This window comes from Diadema setosum, chromosome 9, assembly GCF_964275005.1.
Source record: "Diadema setosum chromosome 9, eeDiaSeto1, whole genome shotgun sequence".
Lineage (NCBI taxonomy): Eukaryota > Metazoa > Echinodermata > Echinoidea > Diadematoida > Diadematidae > Diadema > Diadema setosum.
In genome coordinates, this window is record NC_092693.1 from 10,463,066 (window position 1) to 10,480,701 (window position 17,636).

Here is a 17,636-nt window from a genome sequence, read left to right on the forward strand (position 1 = left end):
TGAAATTACACTAAGATCTATTACAGATCAGCAGCATCACAATCGAATACCGTAGTATTGACGACAGTTTGAATGAACGTTATGAAGTCATTTAACACAGCGTTTTAGTTTCAGAGGCAGAGACGTTTTGTGTTTCAAATTCTCATACTATATGTTCTGTACGTAAGAAAGCCAAAATATGACTTTTTTTATTGTTGTTTAATTTGAATACGACCCTTGCTATAAGTTGGAGAGAGTATATACGTCAGAATGTAAAAGTTTCTAGGAAATATACAATTAATAACCATGCGTCCTGCAATGAAACCAAAAGGAGCAAACGCCAACACATTTTACTATTTAGTGAGCATGAGAATTGTTGATAGGTAAATAACATGACTCGCTGATACTGACTAAGTCATGACTCTTTTTGTTTCAACTTCTTCAACTTCTGCTAAAAAAAAAAGAAAGAAAAAAAAAAGAGGATCATTTTCCTGATCGGGTTTGTACATAATTATTAATGTTGTTTTGTTGTTCTTCTTTTTGTTCGTTTTTGGATTTTACAGTGTGAATGGTCGAAACGGGAACTGCGAGAAGTGATGACAGACCTCACTCATTTGGTCTAAAATCTTGAGTGTGCTTAAAAAAATATTAAGTCCACTTTCATGAATACGAGACATGTTCAGCACAACGACGATGAAACGTGAGCTACCGTTTACTGATGTTTTCTCTTTTTCATTTTAGAATTTACTCTACCCAATTTCCGTAATCCCCAGGTCTACCCTCTCTATAGGTGTGCATACTCAGATCATATCTGGCAATTGATTATCAATGATGAAAGGCGAAAATATATTAAGTTTTCGGATTTCTTCCTTTTTCATTATTTTGTCCGTATACTTCTTGGGATAAGATATCAGAGGAATGTACACTAATTATTAAAAAAAATCATACATATTTGGTCACTCGGGAACAAACAGAACATGATAATGGTTGGGCCTTAATTCAGAGTGATATTTTGGATCCTTTTGAATCAATAAAGAAGATTTTCTGTCAAAACATTGAATTTTTAGCCGACGAGTTTTATGTACAATGACAGGTTTTCTGTGTCAATAATTTTCTTTGAGGTACTAATATTGAAGATTCATATGCTATACAGAAGTGTTTGAACACTGGCAGGCATAAATGTAGAGTTGGATACGTTTTAGTACCAAGTTTTTTTAATAACATACAGAGAAAGAGAGAGGGACAGAGAGAGAACAAAAGTCACAAACTTTGTGGAACAGAACGTCTGAGAGACCGTCTTTCACATTCACATCATAATCTGGCATTTATGTCATTCCATGATGACTGCAACAGAAAGCTTTCTTTGGCAATATGTAGAATAATGATTTTTGAATTTGTATACAGACAAGCAGCTAACGCTGCATCAAACTTTGCAATATCGTTGCCAAGGCTACAGCGGCTGAGCATGCGCACTCTATATACAGTCCTTTCACAAACCTATTTCACTTTATCAACTACAAGTAGACCTAAAATCTACAGAAAAAAAAAAATATCCGTAATAGTAAAGTACCAGCACAGTGAATCTATACAAATAAATTGTAAAACGTCAGAAACATTAATCAATCCAACTTTACATCTTGAACGATTTTTTTTTCCACGAGTGAATGAATGTATAAATAATAGAAAAGTGAGTGTTTCGATTTTTAGGTTACATGCACTGCAGTGCGAGAGTACATGAGGATATTACGCAACGCAACAATATTCAAGACGAGGAGCGTCACCCTAGACTTTTTGCGGGAATTCCATCCTCCCGTTCTCGTAGTTGTAGCCTACACTGTAGCCGCCATTGTGGAACGGAGGGTACCCGGGCGGGAAGTTCGGGTAGGGCCTCCCCGCTGTGTTTGACGCGGACGACGAGTACGACGAATAGTTGGAATTGTGGGATGGATACGATCCGGGTCTCGGCGTTGGCGGCGCCCTATACTGAGCCTTCTGGTCAGGTGGGTTATTTCGCTTGGTGCAACAGCAGCAGCAGACAATACAGAGTATTAGGAGACATAGAAGAATAAGCCCTGATCCCGCTCCGATCGCCACCATGACACCGATACCGAGCGTCTCGACTCCCTTCTGGAAAATGTTGCTTGCTGCAAGTTGTTCGAAAGAATGGGTAAAACAAATAAGATGCGAGAATGATTAGTAATAATGCCTAAAGACATGTATTTCTTTAAATTACTTGGGTCCTTTAGTGCCTATGCATTCTCATAATTATATGACTGGAGAACAATATAATTCTAAGATGTATGATTACATCAATTACAGTGCACATCAGTCAGGAATAGCCATCCATAAAGTATATAATACATAGTTTTACATTTACATTTTACGTCGACACTTCAGTGCTTACGTTTTCCCTTGAAACTTTTCTTCACACATAGCAGCAGGTGAAGTATTTATAATAATCACTGCTCCAAGAAAACGACTGAACTTTCTCGACACCATCATCTCTCACAAGTATTGTAAGCAAATAAATGTAGCCAGTGATGTGATAAAGAAAGACACACATGAGAATCCCTCTGGTATATAGGTAATAGCTGTGCCCTGGACTTCCTTGGTCCTGGATCTCAGTGACACAGATGTTGAACTGTGGCACTTCGTGGTATGGATATTACGCCTTTACAGACACACATCAGACCGGTTTTCTATCGCATTCAATTTTCATACATGCTGATCTTTTTTTAACAAAGGTTCCTGCACTTCCTCCACATGGTACTAGCAAATGATTTAGAAACATCTTCAAGAGAAACTTGTTAAGAAACCTGTGTACCAATAATTCAAATTTTATGCATATTTTCCCACATCAAGAGAGCTTGCCTAAGCATTTTACCCAACAAAGCAACAACCGATGCTGCAAACTGGATTCCAAATTTAGAAATGTATTGGGTGTGCGTAGGGGGCTGGAATAGCTATATTACAACGCCGTAAGACGTAAAAAATACCAATAAAGTCACATATAGGCCCTACATTAGGAAACATTAGGCCTATTGTAGGGCAGGTCGTGACTAGGTTTTGGCTTGGAAGGTAGGAAACAGAGGGTGAAGTATACCTAAATGTGAATACAGGTCATTAGTAAACTGGCATGAGATCGGTTGAGCAGTCCTGGGGGTGTTTCACAAAGATTTAAGTCGAACTTGACACTTCAAATTGAATAAAAATTGTGGTAAGCCACTGGTTTCCCTGTTCAATTTTATTAGTCGAATCACCATCCACTTCAAATTATCATCTGTGTTTACAGAATAATTCCTCTGTTATTTATCTTATCTTGTATTGCCAATGGCCACATGAAAAAAAGTCTCCAAAATCTACATTTTCATTAGAAAGTTGAGCAACATTGAAGACACACACATCATACCATAATTTTTTCGTCAATCTTAAATTTTAAGATCGACTTGGCTTCTTTGTGAAACAGGCCCCTGTGGTACACACTTACATTCTTGGCAGAGGCTCGCCTCCTCGTCGCTGTCATCATTGCAGTTGGGCATACCGTTACACGTGAGGTCCTTGTCTATACACATCGTGCCATCCGTACACATGAAACAGTCGGGCGTGCGCTCTGCAACGGACATGGGGGGTATCAACAATGAAAAGGATGTTAACAACAGGGTGATGGGTAATACCAGATTAGCGAGAAGGCTTCATAATGGTGAAGATGTCTTCTTTTCCATCCGAAAGATTGTGAGGAGAAGGAGAAGACGATAAAAAAAGACGAAGAAGAAGGAGAAGAAGAAGAAGAAGAAGAAGAAGAAAAGTTGATGACGATACAAAACCTAAACCAAAGTTCTAAATAGGAATTATTGTGAAAAACTCAGGGAAGAAAGAAGACAGATTCTGTATCAACAGTACTTAAGTAAGTACTAAGTACTGAAGTAAGAAAGGAGATATTTAGCATGGAGACAAGGGGGAAAAAAGCACGATCACGGCATCATTGATCGTCAACGTCTATCACTACCAAATGATCCCTCACATTCATGTTAGGCCTGCATTGAAGCTATAACAAGATTTTCCGCCAAATGTTCACTTTTTTTTGGGGGGGGGGGGGCAATCAATGGGATGGGAGTTATACAATTAACAGCCAGATAGGAGAGGCCAAATCATTGGATCATGGAGTTACACAACTAAATCTGCCCGTGTAGCTTGCCACATCATGGCTTTTACACTTTTGCAGACGACTCGCGGCTGCCGTCTGCAATTAATGCTGCCCCTCCGTCACCCCCGCCACAAAGTCTAGCAACAGATTGTTTGCACTTTTCAGTTGGCCTACAAACACGTATAACGGTAACATCAACAGTCTGGAGAAAATAAGTGCTTGTCACTGCATGATTTGCTCTACCGCCATTAACTTAACTCCTCCTTTCTTTCCTTATGTAAGTTAAAGGGATGGTACAGTTTTGGTTGAGATGGGTCTTCCGGTTTCCAACTTTTTTATTGCAATTTTTTGAGATAGTGAGAAACCTCATGAAATATGGGAGAGCATAAAATTCTTAGAGGAATACAAATTTTATTTGCTGAAAATTGGTTTTAAAATGGCCGAGATACCCAAAACAAAGCGAGCCGAATAAAAGGTGGGACCTACCTTTCCTACCTTTGTTTTACTTTGATTTTTTTTTTTTATATCTCAACAATTCAAAAACCGATTATCGTCACATTAACTTCGAATTCCTCTTAGAATTGTGTGCTCTGGAACATTTCATAAAGTGGTTTCTCGGTATCTCACAAAAAGTTAAAAGCTGAATCCTCACCTCAACCAATACTATACTCATTCCTTTAATGGAATCACTTCGCGTTCTGTTATGAATGACCCACGCATCGTAGAGCATTATACAATTGCAATTCTCTTTCTGAAACATAAACATCCCATGCACCTGTTGGCATTCCAGACGGTAAATTACACGTTTTTTACAATTCGGGCGAACTGGCAATAATTAATTCATCTCTTCCAGCAGATACATAAATCAATAAAGATTGACGACTCTGATTCTGCCTATTGTTACATGGTTCAGTTTATACACATCTCTGTTTACAGGGCTGTATAGTATGAGTATTTTTTAGTTGTGTGCTGAAACATAAATGGTTCCCTTTGTTTATACATTGCCATCCTTTCACATTGTGTTTAATGTATTTTCATTAATAATAGAATTTACATTAAAAATAATAAATATTAAAGTCCCGATGAATCAATGATCTGGGCGAAAATTACTTTTTTTATTCGTACAGCAAGAACAAAATATTCTGGTTTATCATAATTGCACAAATTATGCAGAAGCATATCATGGGCACTAAATGCGAATTGGGTAAATTTCGAAATTGTGGCCCTAAGTATCCATAGTCGATTATGTCAGCATGTATTAACAAAAAAGAATGATAACCACCAAAGAGAAAGGAAATTTACTCGTGGAACAAAAAGAAGTATCTTTTAATGTGCACCAATGGCGCTTGTGTTCGTTAAAGGGATGGTTCAGTATTGGTGGAGATGAGGAATGGGCTTTCAACCTTTTGCGAGACTAAGAAACTTCTTTATGAAATAAACCAAAACATACCATTCTACGAGGAATTCAGAGTTTATTTGATGAAAATCGGTTTTGGAATGGCTGAGATGTATGAAAACAAAGTAAAACAAAGAGATCGTAATAAAAGGTGGGCTCCATCTTTTATTAGGATTGCTTCGTTTTGGATAACTCGGCCATTTCAAAACTAATTTTTATCAAAATGAACACGTTGAATTCCTCTTGGAATTAGATGCTCTTTCTTATTTCATAAGAGGTTTCTCGTTATCTCACCAAAAATGTTATAAACCTGTAGTAAGGTCTCCACCAAAACTGTACAACCCCTTTAAGAACAGAAATCAACAAGGTAAATGCAAACGTGATAAAGAACAAAACATACGAACAACCTAAAAGTTAATGTATTGATAAACAACAACTCTTTCACACCTGCTGGGTTGTAGAAGGCCGTATACGTGAACTTGATACCGTTGTCCGGGCTGTGGTAATCGTCAGTGTAAAATCGGACAGTGACCACGTTGCTGACCGACTGGTAGTCACTCGGGAACTTGCCCGTGCCGCCACACAGCTTGACCGCGGGTTCCAGGATGTTGCCCTTGATGAGGAAGATGTTGCCCGATTCGTAGATGGAAAGGTAGTCGCCCTCCATTCGACATCGCTTCTCCCGGATGTCATACGACGCAGCGAGGTCGAAGAAATCGAATCTGGATGGACGGTTAAATATCAACACGGTATGTTGAGAATGTATATACCAATGCGGTCGTGCAGATGAATGTTTCGATCGGAAAGCGAGGGGAAGCGAAGCAAACGAGTCGGAAATGATATTTCAGTTCAAACATAATCAAATGCTTGTATTTTGACAACGGATATGAGGGACCTCCATTTTATGAGGAACAATTGGATAGACATCAGCTCATGATAAGCACTTTCTTTTCACAATGTGATGTGGGAGATTTTGATGATAAACAATACAGGACACTCGGTGTAAATTTGACAAGTATTTTGTTTGATATTACTGTTTTTGTTTAGTTTTAGTTTCGGTTTTGATTTGTATTCTTTGTTTCGTTTTGTTTTGTTTTTGGTCGGGGACTGAGTTTTAGCTACGCCCCATCTTAAATCTCAAAACAGCTTGTGTACGTCACACAAGTCAATTAGACTTTGTCTTGAATTTTGCGATTTTTGTTAAAAAAATAAAAGGTGGAGAACAGCTGACATCTACCTGAAACAAAGCTATTCTCACGGGAGATAAAAATACAGTCCATACTCAAAAAAAAAATTCGCACGTGGTCACACCAAGCTGTACTGCTGACCATGCGCACTCGTCTATCTCATTAAAACCAGTCCTGACATCGCCTATCTCATCCTGACGGATCTGACCACACCAATTATCATCTCGACCACGCCCAATTGTCATTACACCATGACGCCCATTTCATGCAACAACTCTATACATGCAAATAATTTGAACCACATTACACGTGTCCTGCTATAAACTTCATGTTATGCGTACATCTTCTATCCTATCTTATCTCGCTCATCTTCACTTTTAATTAATCATATCGCATTATGTGACGATCGAACTCCAGTTCAATAAAACTTACCTGATATTGATGAATTGTCCCGGCTTTGCGTTCATAGTAAACGTGCAGTCCATACTGTCTGCGTACGGTTCGTGCTCAACCTCGTGATGCGAAGCCACGCGGCCCGCCGTATCACTCACGTTCTTCGGCATGCATAGCAGAGAGCGAACCCGGTCTTGGATATAAGCTGAAATGATATAAAGCAGAAAAAGGAAATCGAAATCATTCATGATATTCTTCCTTTGCTTAAGCAACAATTCGAAAATCCGAAATATACAAAAAAAAAAATCACGAAACATCTGAGAGAGCATGGTGAGAAGCTTTCGTGTGTGAATTTTTCTTCAAAACTCATGCTTTGATAATGAGTGTAATTCCGTTATTCAACACTTGTCTTACAACAGTCTTTATCTTGCACAATTCATTGCTTTTGCTATTTGATAGCATGTAGGCGGCATATTTCCTATACCACATGAATTCCAACACTGTCCCACAAACCATAGTACTCATAGTAGTGAAAGGTTGTTGCGACCTCCTGTGAAGGAGGCCATCTACGATGAATGGGGACACATGCGGAAGCAATTTAGCTGTGTCATATGAACATTTTGACTTGGTATTTATCATGAAAATTACAATGATGATGTCCAAACTCTCAGGCGAAAGAAATAAAAAGAAAACAGTCTCGATCACGCCTGGGCACGAGAATACGACTATTAGACATTACTAATTCCGTTAATCGTGCAATGGGAGGCGCTGTACAGCAAATGGGGAGGAAGCGCCATATGCATCGATGGAAATGGACTCGCGCAGACGATGATTCTGCGCGCCATTTCCGCCGCCAGAAATTCAATCACTTCTTGCTCGATCGTCTTGGCATAATATCATATCCGACAACGGATATGAAACGTGTTTAGTCAGGCTCCTGGCGCTGGTAGTTATTCTTTTAAACTAATAACATTACGCTTTCCCCTTATCCCCACGCATCAGTATTCGTGTTGGGATTCGATGAATTATTCATCACGCGCTGAGTGTTTTCCAAGGTACTTGAGAGTTCAGGTGACAACATGCTATGACAAGTAAGCTGGAACTAGCGAGTCTATATACAGTATTGGAAAACTGTGCCACGATATCTACTCTGAATTCATGTCGCATGTATTTGGGTTGCGTGTGCATTCTCCAGCGGTTCATGTGTCTAATATGTGTGCATTCCCATCTCTCCAAGAGTCATATCAATGTACATTCATGTTGCTATAATTTCAGCACATCGACTTTCTCACCTTACAATTTCGTCTCATACGCAAGAGTGCCGTGATGCACAGTATCTGCAATATTGCCATGTCACAATTTGACATATTTATGCCTTGCAAGAAAATGTGTATTTCTGCTATATATTCATATTTATTCATACACCTGTTTATACTTCAGATCGCTGTGTTTGACTGTGAATGACCAATATCTATTCATATACATTTGTTTATACTTCAGATCGCTGTATTTGACTATTAGATGACCACAACATTTCAAGCGTGGTGATTTCATTTCACAGCGACTTATAGGGATATTAACGTACAGTCAAAATATGCACAGAAGTTCGGACTTTCGCTGAAATGTTTCTCGGCTTCTGTCCCAGTGTGAGAAAACAGTACAGTTATATAGTAAACAGATGGGTCATGATTCTACATTTAACTTGTGTTTTACTAAGGGATGGGTCACATGGGTGCCATTTCGTCATGAAGGAGCTTATATCTGGACGGGGCAGCGCATTTATAAAGCTTTTAACCAAACATACTAGATTACCGAAGTAAAAATAAAGATTATCATTTTAAATTCAACATCGCAATTTATCCACAAAATAACTACTAAGAGCTTATGAAAACGATTTGTTTTCGAGATCCTGTGATAATTTAATCTTTCACCTCACGGAAACAAAGAAAGAAAACGCGGGCCCTATACCAGCTAAATGAGCTTCATGAAGTTTCATCTTCCCGAAGTAAAAAGAAAGATGAATTCATTGAAGATTTATGAGATCCTTATTCATATTTTTTTTTTTCGGTATGGAGGATCAAATTACCTAACGATAAAACCCAGTGGACTGACCGAGATATGAAAGAACGTTGAATTAGCATCTAAACATTCACGATGCTCTCCATGGTGCTGTATAGAGCTTCGTGTGCCAGTTAGACAAAGGACGGATGCTGATGAAGGGAGACAGAATCCACTAGAGAGAAGAAAGACGAGATGCAATCCAGAAAAAAGAACATAAAAAATGTGTGACCCTTTCCCTGCAGAAGCCTCTACGGTATTTGCTTTATCTAGAACGCGACCAGTTTTTCCCCGTCATCTTCGAGAGGTCGCCTGCCCTAACTGCTCCCCGAGTCCATTCTCATCAATGTACATAACGCTTCCCCGTTATCCCAACAAGTTCGGAGGAATATGCGTCCCAACTGGAACTGTGTCCGCATTCCACCGATTTGTAATCAAGATAAGGCAGCATGCTTCAGATGCTGGGAGTTGGTATTCTGTAAGACATTTAAAAGCTGGATTTCATTTGCACCGTTGCCAATTTGCAACAGCTCCATACCGCTCCGTGCTAATATGTACCTTCACTTCCTAAAAATAGAGTTATCCTTCCCCACCCCCTGTCTCTCTTTCTTGGTAATTGTGTGTGCTGCTTTTCCACAACATCAGCCATCACCATTAGAGCACTCAATCACCCATAGAAATATGCGGAACCAACTGGCAGGGCCACACAAGCTGACCGATATATACACATTCAGTAAGTGCGCATGTTCAACAGTAGAGTAGGCACACAAGGCATTCGTAGTCTTACTTTCCTTGTGCAATACTGATGTGCTGATACTGATGATAAATCCCCTACTCCGCACAGAATCCCACAAAAGGCAGGACTTGAAATCTGTCATTAAGCGATACAAAACCTATAAGCTGACCATGGCTATGCCGTGGTAGCTACGGCGAACATTAAGGAACTCATTCCTAATTCAGAAGGAGACGGACTACCTTTTAAAGGGGAGACTGCCTTGAGAGCGACACGGTTCTTAGTGAGTCATAAACGGAACTCTATGGCCACTAGAGAGACCAATGACAATGCATGGAAAACGTCCGTGCGGAGCGCAAAGCTCCCTTGTGTACGACACTTGCGAGTAGATTCACGTCTACTGCCGACGTGCGCGGCGGCAGAGCGCGCGAGTCGACAAGAGAATCGAGGTTATGGAAATATTATTCCGTATTGTGCCGCTGTTCCAAAGTAGGCTGATTAATTGTCCGTTTATGATATGTACGGGCATTGACAGCTCTGACACACTCACAAAGACCACGTCGCCATTCATTCGGATTCCCTTTCATCACGAGGGATTTTTTGTGCACTTTTCTTTCGTTCGTGGCATTGTTGCCATCAGCGTGCTGCCAAATAGCAAATACCGCAAAGTATGGCCCGCCTCTGTAGAAGGTCAGGCAACAGAAGGACAGGGTCTACATGATCGTCCATTTTTGTTTAAAATTCACATGATAACATAGGGATGATATTATCAGCACCCATCTACCTAGTGCAGCCTCTTCCATACATCTACATAATCTTCAATGTACACATCTTTACCTGAAGATAGTACGATGCACACAAACTTTTTTTTTTTAAATGCACATCCCTACACATTCATGCCAACCTAATTTAAATCTTCTGGGTGGTATCAGAACAACGAACATTAACGATAATTCGTTCTCACGGGGCTTTTTTTTTAACACAAATGTAACATCATGTAGGCCTTTGACATGCATTCTAATCACAATTACATCAACATCATCAGATAAGATCATTTTACTGCCGTGTAAGAAATGGGCATACTGTACAATTCCTCTTATATCAAATCAGTAGCATTCACGTGAAGTGCACGACTACCAATGGGCAATATACATGTTCAGTATTTCAGACCAAGTACGTGTCGTCATCATAGCATCAAAATCACAGTTAGTCTCATATTCCCAGACTTTTGACAAATTTATAGTATATCAGCACAAAGTATTTCGTATGTATAAGGCGAATGCTCTTTGACGAGAAAAATGAAATCACCTTTGTACTGAACCTGTGAAAATAAACAAAAACATACTAGACCGCTCAATGTGCTGTCATATTTATATGAGATGACATTGTAAAGGAGGTTTAGATCACTAGCAGACTACGCATGCTACTTGCATACGTTCAAATCGTATGACGCATAGGCGAATAAGCTTAGCTAAGAAATTGATGACTACGAAACTCAGTGGACAACGTAATTGGGATGAAATTGAATGGAGCTAACAGACAAGCACAGACTAGAGTTCGAGAGGCCAAACACAGTTCACCAACTGTACACGTAAAGGCATCTCAATCTCTCTTCTTTATTCTATACCCTTTCTTCTTCTGGATATATTAATGTGTTTTATCTCTCTTTTATCTTATATTTTCTTTTGGAGGCGGAAAGATTATTTTCATATACTCTGCTGTTTAAATTATTTCCCCGTATATTCTCATGTAATAACAAAATAAAATCATACTTGTGTTTCCGTACGTTACGTACAATCATTTTCCTAGGTACATCGAAAAAAGTGCCAAGATAGCCAAAATGTGGACAGAAATTATTGTAACATTTCAGCTCGAAATATTGTGCAGTCAGACTGTATAGTATTGGACGTCACTACAAACATCTTCATCTTATTTGCTTTTGGTCGACGACATGTGTGTGTGTGTGTGTCTGTGTGCTATATGCTCCGTTTTTATATATTCTTATTATAATATTACCTATATATTATCTTATATTCTCCGACATTATTGTCAATACCACAATTGTCATATCGGACCACTTATGCTATACCTGCAGATATAGCAAAATGAGGGTTGTCGTGCACTTTATCAAATTATATGCTCATTACACGTGCTCGACACTTCGGCTTTCAATTTCTACCATCACTTTTAATGGCTCGATCAACTATATTTCTGTATCATGGAGTCTGTCTTTTTGTTTACACTCTGCGTTAGACTCTCTTTGTTATCGATGTGATGTTTAACTATCTCATTTGACCCTCAGAACTCAACAACGTCACCTTTTTGATCGGCGACTATTTCGTCCTCTCAATGTCCTCTTTATACTCCACAATTCCAATGTTTTATTACCACCTCGTTTGTTGATTACACTAAGTATTTGAACATAACATTTTATGATACATGTAGTCCGTGTTGAGGTCTGTTGCACATGACTCTTATCATAAATCTTCTCCACTCCTATCATATTCCCTCCAGGGCTCGACTTTAGCGGTGGCCCGACGGCCCAGGGCCGCTAAAAATTGATGTCGGGCCACCAAATTTCGAGAAAAAATAATTATCTTTCGGTGGCCAGATCGAGCAGCTAGAATTCAAAATACGATTTTACATTGCCTTTTATCTCGGGCCGCTACGTCTCTATTTCGGACAACCAAAATTTGAACTTCAAAGATGTTAATAGTCCGAATGGGCCGCCAGAGAAAAACATTTATGTCAAGCCTTGCTCTCTGTCCTCCCCTAACATTTTTATTTCTCTCTCCCTCCCTCTCATCTCGACCTTCCATCTCGTCCTCTCCCTTTCCTCTTTCTATCGCCCTCTTTCATATTCTCCATCTATCTATCTCTCACTCGTTCGCTCTTTCTCTCTATCTGTCGCTATAATTCTTCCCCGCTTCATCAATGTTCATGGGAGCTTTCACAGCTCTTCCATCTATTCATTACAACTGATAATGCGTGGCGACTCAGCGCTAGGGATCATAATCTGTATGAATATATCTTGCTGATTTTATATACATGTATCAAATGGTGCGGGCAATACAGAGAACGATACGGGAGGAGAGAGAGAGAAAGAGATATAAATAGAGAGGGGGGAGGGGAGAGATGACGGAATAGAGGGGAGGGGGGAAGGGTGATGGGGGAAGCACAGGCGACTCCGTAGAATACGTGATCAGAATAGAACACAATGCAATGTAGGGCTGGGTGATGGATTAAAGGGAGACCGTCACTCCGCCGCATAATTTATTAGCTCATTACAATATAAAAAGGGTGGTCTTTTAACGATAACAAGACTGCATGCACATTAATTTCCATTCCCCATATCTGTGTATGCATGTGAGTTTGAATGCAAAGCATAAAACTCGTTTCTATCAATTTGACATATTTGAGACAAAAGCTGTTGAAAAACAAAGAAGCATACAAATATGTGACAATATTACTTATCTTCGATAACATGACTTGCTATACAAAGAGTGCACGATCATTAAAAAAAAAGATAATTTCCTCTATTTTATATATCTGTTTTTGTATTCAAACTCTTCATATCTATCTTCATGTCTCTCTCTCTCTTTATCTCTCTCTCCTTCTCTCTCTCTCTATATATATATATAATATATATATATATATAATCCATATGTAAGTGTGTGTGTGGATGAATAGACAGATAATCAAATTAATACATTTATGATCTATTGAAGTGAATATTAGGCTGCATTTGAGTACACGCTCTTTCATTTTTGACAGAGCGCTTTCAGCTCAGTGACATTATATATATGCACGTGTGTGCGTGGTCTCGGAAAGAAAAGACCCCGTTCTGTTATTATCATCTTTTCATTTGCCACTTTGTAAATATAGCCTTTTATTTGTATCCTGAAATCCCGAGACACAGTGTTCTTGACAAAAAAAAAAAAAAAAAAAAAATCAGAAAATGTATTAACAAAAAGGTTACGCCAAAGTTCACGCACAAGAAAAAAAAATATTTTGATATAGATAGATAGATATCTACTCTAGATCGCTATATAGGCCCTACCCGTTGGGGCGCTGTGGCATAAGCGTGGATAAAACTCCCAACCATAGGGCCCGAATTAAAGTCCCGCCCAGTACTTAAAATACGCCCTTCCTTGGACAATACGTTTTTACCCACCGCACATCCCTCACAACCCAGGTGTATAAATGGGTACCTGGCAATACATAAATTAATTAATTAACAAAATAAATACATATAGACAAGGAGTGCTTTCCGGGGAGAAGACAATGGCTAATCGCGCAAGGAACTGAAATCATGAAATCCGATATACAGCGCTCTTGGACAACACTTCAAAATGTATGAAGCAGAAAAGCATTCGTAGATAGATATCTACTCTAGATCGCTAGCAAGCTAGATACACACATAGATAGATATAGTAGATAAATAAATAAATAGACAAAACGAATATTATTCTTCGACAAACGGTGCTTCCGGGGATGAAAATAATACCTTAGATAATCACGCAAAGGAACTGCTCTGAATTCTTTTAAAAGAAAGTTGTAGAGATTATCGGATGCATGCTCTTTGATGTCATTTTGATTAGCCGAGAAGATTAAGAAAAAACTCGAAATCACATGAGATTAGCTCGCTAGATGAGTACCAGCCGTGTACCGCGGGCAAACATCAACATTTCCATGTATCATCGGTCCCAACATGAGGAAGACAACGAAGAGAATAAGGGATATCCAGTAAGCCAGACGATAACTACCTTCGCGCGAAGGCAATCTCGTCTGGAGGCCATTGATACGTACGTAGCATTATATACCACATGCATCTGGTCTGAACCTGCGGGCCATTGTTAACGCCGTCATCAAAGTGAAACATATACATTTCGTTTCACTGAATGTGCAAACGATGGATTAATTTCTTCACTTTTCATCAATCTCCCCTCAGTGTATATTCATTAATCGCTTTGTTTTCGCCAGTCGGCTAGGGTGCGTTCACAGTGCATTAAGGACTTTTTAACCACGTCTCATTTTTGTCCCCCCTCTCTCTCTTCTCTTTTACCCACAAAGTTGCTGACTGATCGATGACGTGTTCATCAATTCTCGACTCAGCAAACTACCGTGATCGCTTCCATCGACGACAAACACACGGTTCACTTCTCACCTCGCCTCCAAACACACCATTCATCTATCATCTTTCGATGAAAAAGGACTTAAAAGACGACGAAGAAGAAGTAGTAGAAGAAGAAGAAGAAGAAGAAGAAGGAGAAGAAGAAGAAGAAGAAGAAGAAGTACAGAAAATCAATGAATAAACAGTAAATTGTTTTCTCAACTAGCTCGCCAAACAAATAAAAGAAAAGAAAGAAATTGAAAGAAAAAAATCCTGGCTCCGGCTGACTGCCGGAACACAGGCCGCGGTAGAAATCATGTATCCAGCCTACGGGCTCACTTCACTGCGCCAAAACGACCTCAGGTATCACTAATAATCATACCACTAGTATATATAGACTGCCATAAAATCTAATTCATCATGAAACCGTCAGTCTGGGCTACGTATAGATTCCCGCATCTTGAACGAAATATCCAATCCTACCCGAATATGACTCACAGTGTACTGTCTAAATAACTGTTCATGAATCAACAGAATATAAAGCTCGAGCCCGAGCCAATCTCGTCCGAAGTCACTCCATCGTCCTCCCCCCCCCCCCACACACACACACACAAATTTACAAACACACACATCAACACACGCACAGACACACATACAAACACACACACACACCTTCGTGCTGTTATCTAAGTCAACAATCGTGCAACCTACTTGGCATTGGTTACATGCGTCTGTTACGGTTCATTTCAAGAAAGACCCACATACTTAGTTCCATGCTGGCGAATGCAAATCGTGCTGAAATGTGATGACAGTAAAAACAATGTGTCAACGTCTTGGTCAATTTTCCTTTCTTCAAGGAAGACTAGGAAAAGAAGTGAAAGGATCCTTTTTAATCAGAAGCCCAAGGATGAGACACTAATGTGGGATAGCAAGTCACTAGTACAAATCCTTTTCCCGTACGGAAAACAACTGACAAATTTATTAGACAAAAGATGACATATCCAAATACAGTGTGCACACACACAATTCAGTAAAGCCCTTTGAAGTTGATACTATAATCTAAGGCAAAGTTCATTAGTACTCTTCAACAGTACATTACAAAACAAGTTTTATCCATAGTTTTCTTCGCACATTTGTGTGGAGAAATCAATGATTGAACACCCCTAACAAATCATAAAATCTCAAAAAACAAGCAATAACCACACGAACATAACTTTTTGTGTGAGAGCAGTTGCACCGATGTCAAACGCCCTACGTGATCCTCAAGCTATTTCCCATTGTCTTATCCACACGGGGCTTTCAATAATGCAAACAGTTTGTCCATTTCGTGGATAACGACCCCTTAATATTTAATTTAGCGTACGTATCACTTCAAGAAAGTGGACATTGCCCTTCAGCCTAGGGGGCAAAACACCGCCTCACGCATCATCCCTCGCCATGGACGTTCCGATCTAGTAAAGGGGTTCACCTGCTGCATGCCATCTTCACATCTTCGCCCGAAAGGAGGCGGAGAGGCGGATGAGGCGGGGTGTTGTTGCAGCGCCCAATTTTCGGCGCGTTGTATTCCGATCGTGACACATTGAGAGGGTGACTGTTGGTTTTTCGACAAGCCTTCCACCCCACCCCCTCTTAAACCTCCGAATATGATGGACGGGAAATGAAAATGTTTATATTGCTGGATGAAATTTATGGTCCTCTGTCACCCATAACGCTCGATTATGGAGATGCTGTCCACAGGATGACAGGCAGGCGGATTAATGGATAGTTAAAGACGCGGGAAACCTGACATAATATAGGACTCCTTCGAGCTTTCGCCCTGGGCGAGGTCATTGCTCCAAGTGAGGAAGTTTGTCGTTACTCGCCTAAGGTTTCTATTTTCTTCTCTTGTCAGGAGATTTCACACACACTCTCTATCTATCTATCTCTTTCTCACCATCTCTTTCTCTCTATCCCTTTATCTTATTTACATCGCAAAAGCTCACGCAACCATGCAGACACTTTCAATCAAATCAGTATAACGGATGGAATGATATCGGTTGAGAGGAGGATTGAGCTTTTAACTTTTTACGAGATACTACGAAACCACTTACGAAATGTTACAGAGCATATAAAATTATTATACAATTCGAAGAGGAATTCAAATTTTATTTGATGAAAATCGGTTTTGAAATGGCTGAGATATCCAAAGTCAAAGTAGAGAAAGAGATCTTTATAAAAGGTGGGTCCCACCTTTTATTAAGATCCATTTGTTTTGGGATATCTCCGCCATTTCAAACCAATTTTCATCAAATAAACTTTGAGTCCATAAGAGGTTTCTCATCATCTCACGAAAAAAGTTGTAAACCTGAAGCCCCATCTCAACCAAAACCATAGCATCCCTTTAATAAAGTTGAAGATCCAGACATTCAAAACCAAATACAACTGAATATGCCATCCAGAACGGTGAAAGGTTACGCAACACCATCATGTACATTCATATCAGCTTTGCACATCTGAAGGCTTTTGCTTAATCTCCTGGGTTCGCTTTGTGAGTGAAATGAATTTGGTGCAGATCCTCCCTTGATCCACGGCACGTTATACCTTACGGGAATAGTCAGCGCACGGATCCCTCGGAGAGTCATGGGTTGTAAACA

The 17,636-nt window shown here is 39.6% G+C and overlaps 1 protein-coding gene across 1 annotated transcript in view; it reads right to left on the minus strand.

Annotated features, from left to right (window-relative positions):
* Nucleotides 1–741: 741 nt before the first annotated feature.
* The window catches only part of LOC140232620 (low-density lipoprotein receptor-related protein 12-like), an 85,199-nt gene continuing 68,304 nt past the window's right edge, over nt 742–17,636 (minus strand). Inside the window, exons 2-5 of the mRNA XM_072312718.1 lie at nt 7,139–7,304; nt 5,967–6,241; nt 3,467–3,589; nt 742–2,123 (exon numbers count right to left, since the gene is read on the minus strand). Coding sequence (XP_072168819.1) covers nt 1,762–2,123; nt 3,467–3,589; nt 5,967–6,241; nt 7,139–7,304 — 926 coding nt within the window. The 3' untranslated portion in view covers nt 742–1,761. The remainder of the gene's footprint in view (nt 2,124–3,466; nt 3,590–5,966; nt 6,242–7,138; nt 7,305–17,636) is intronic.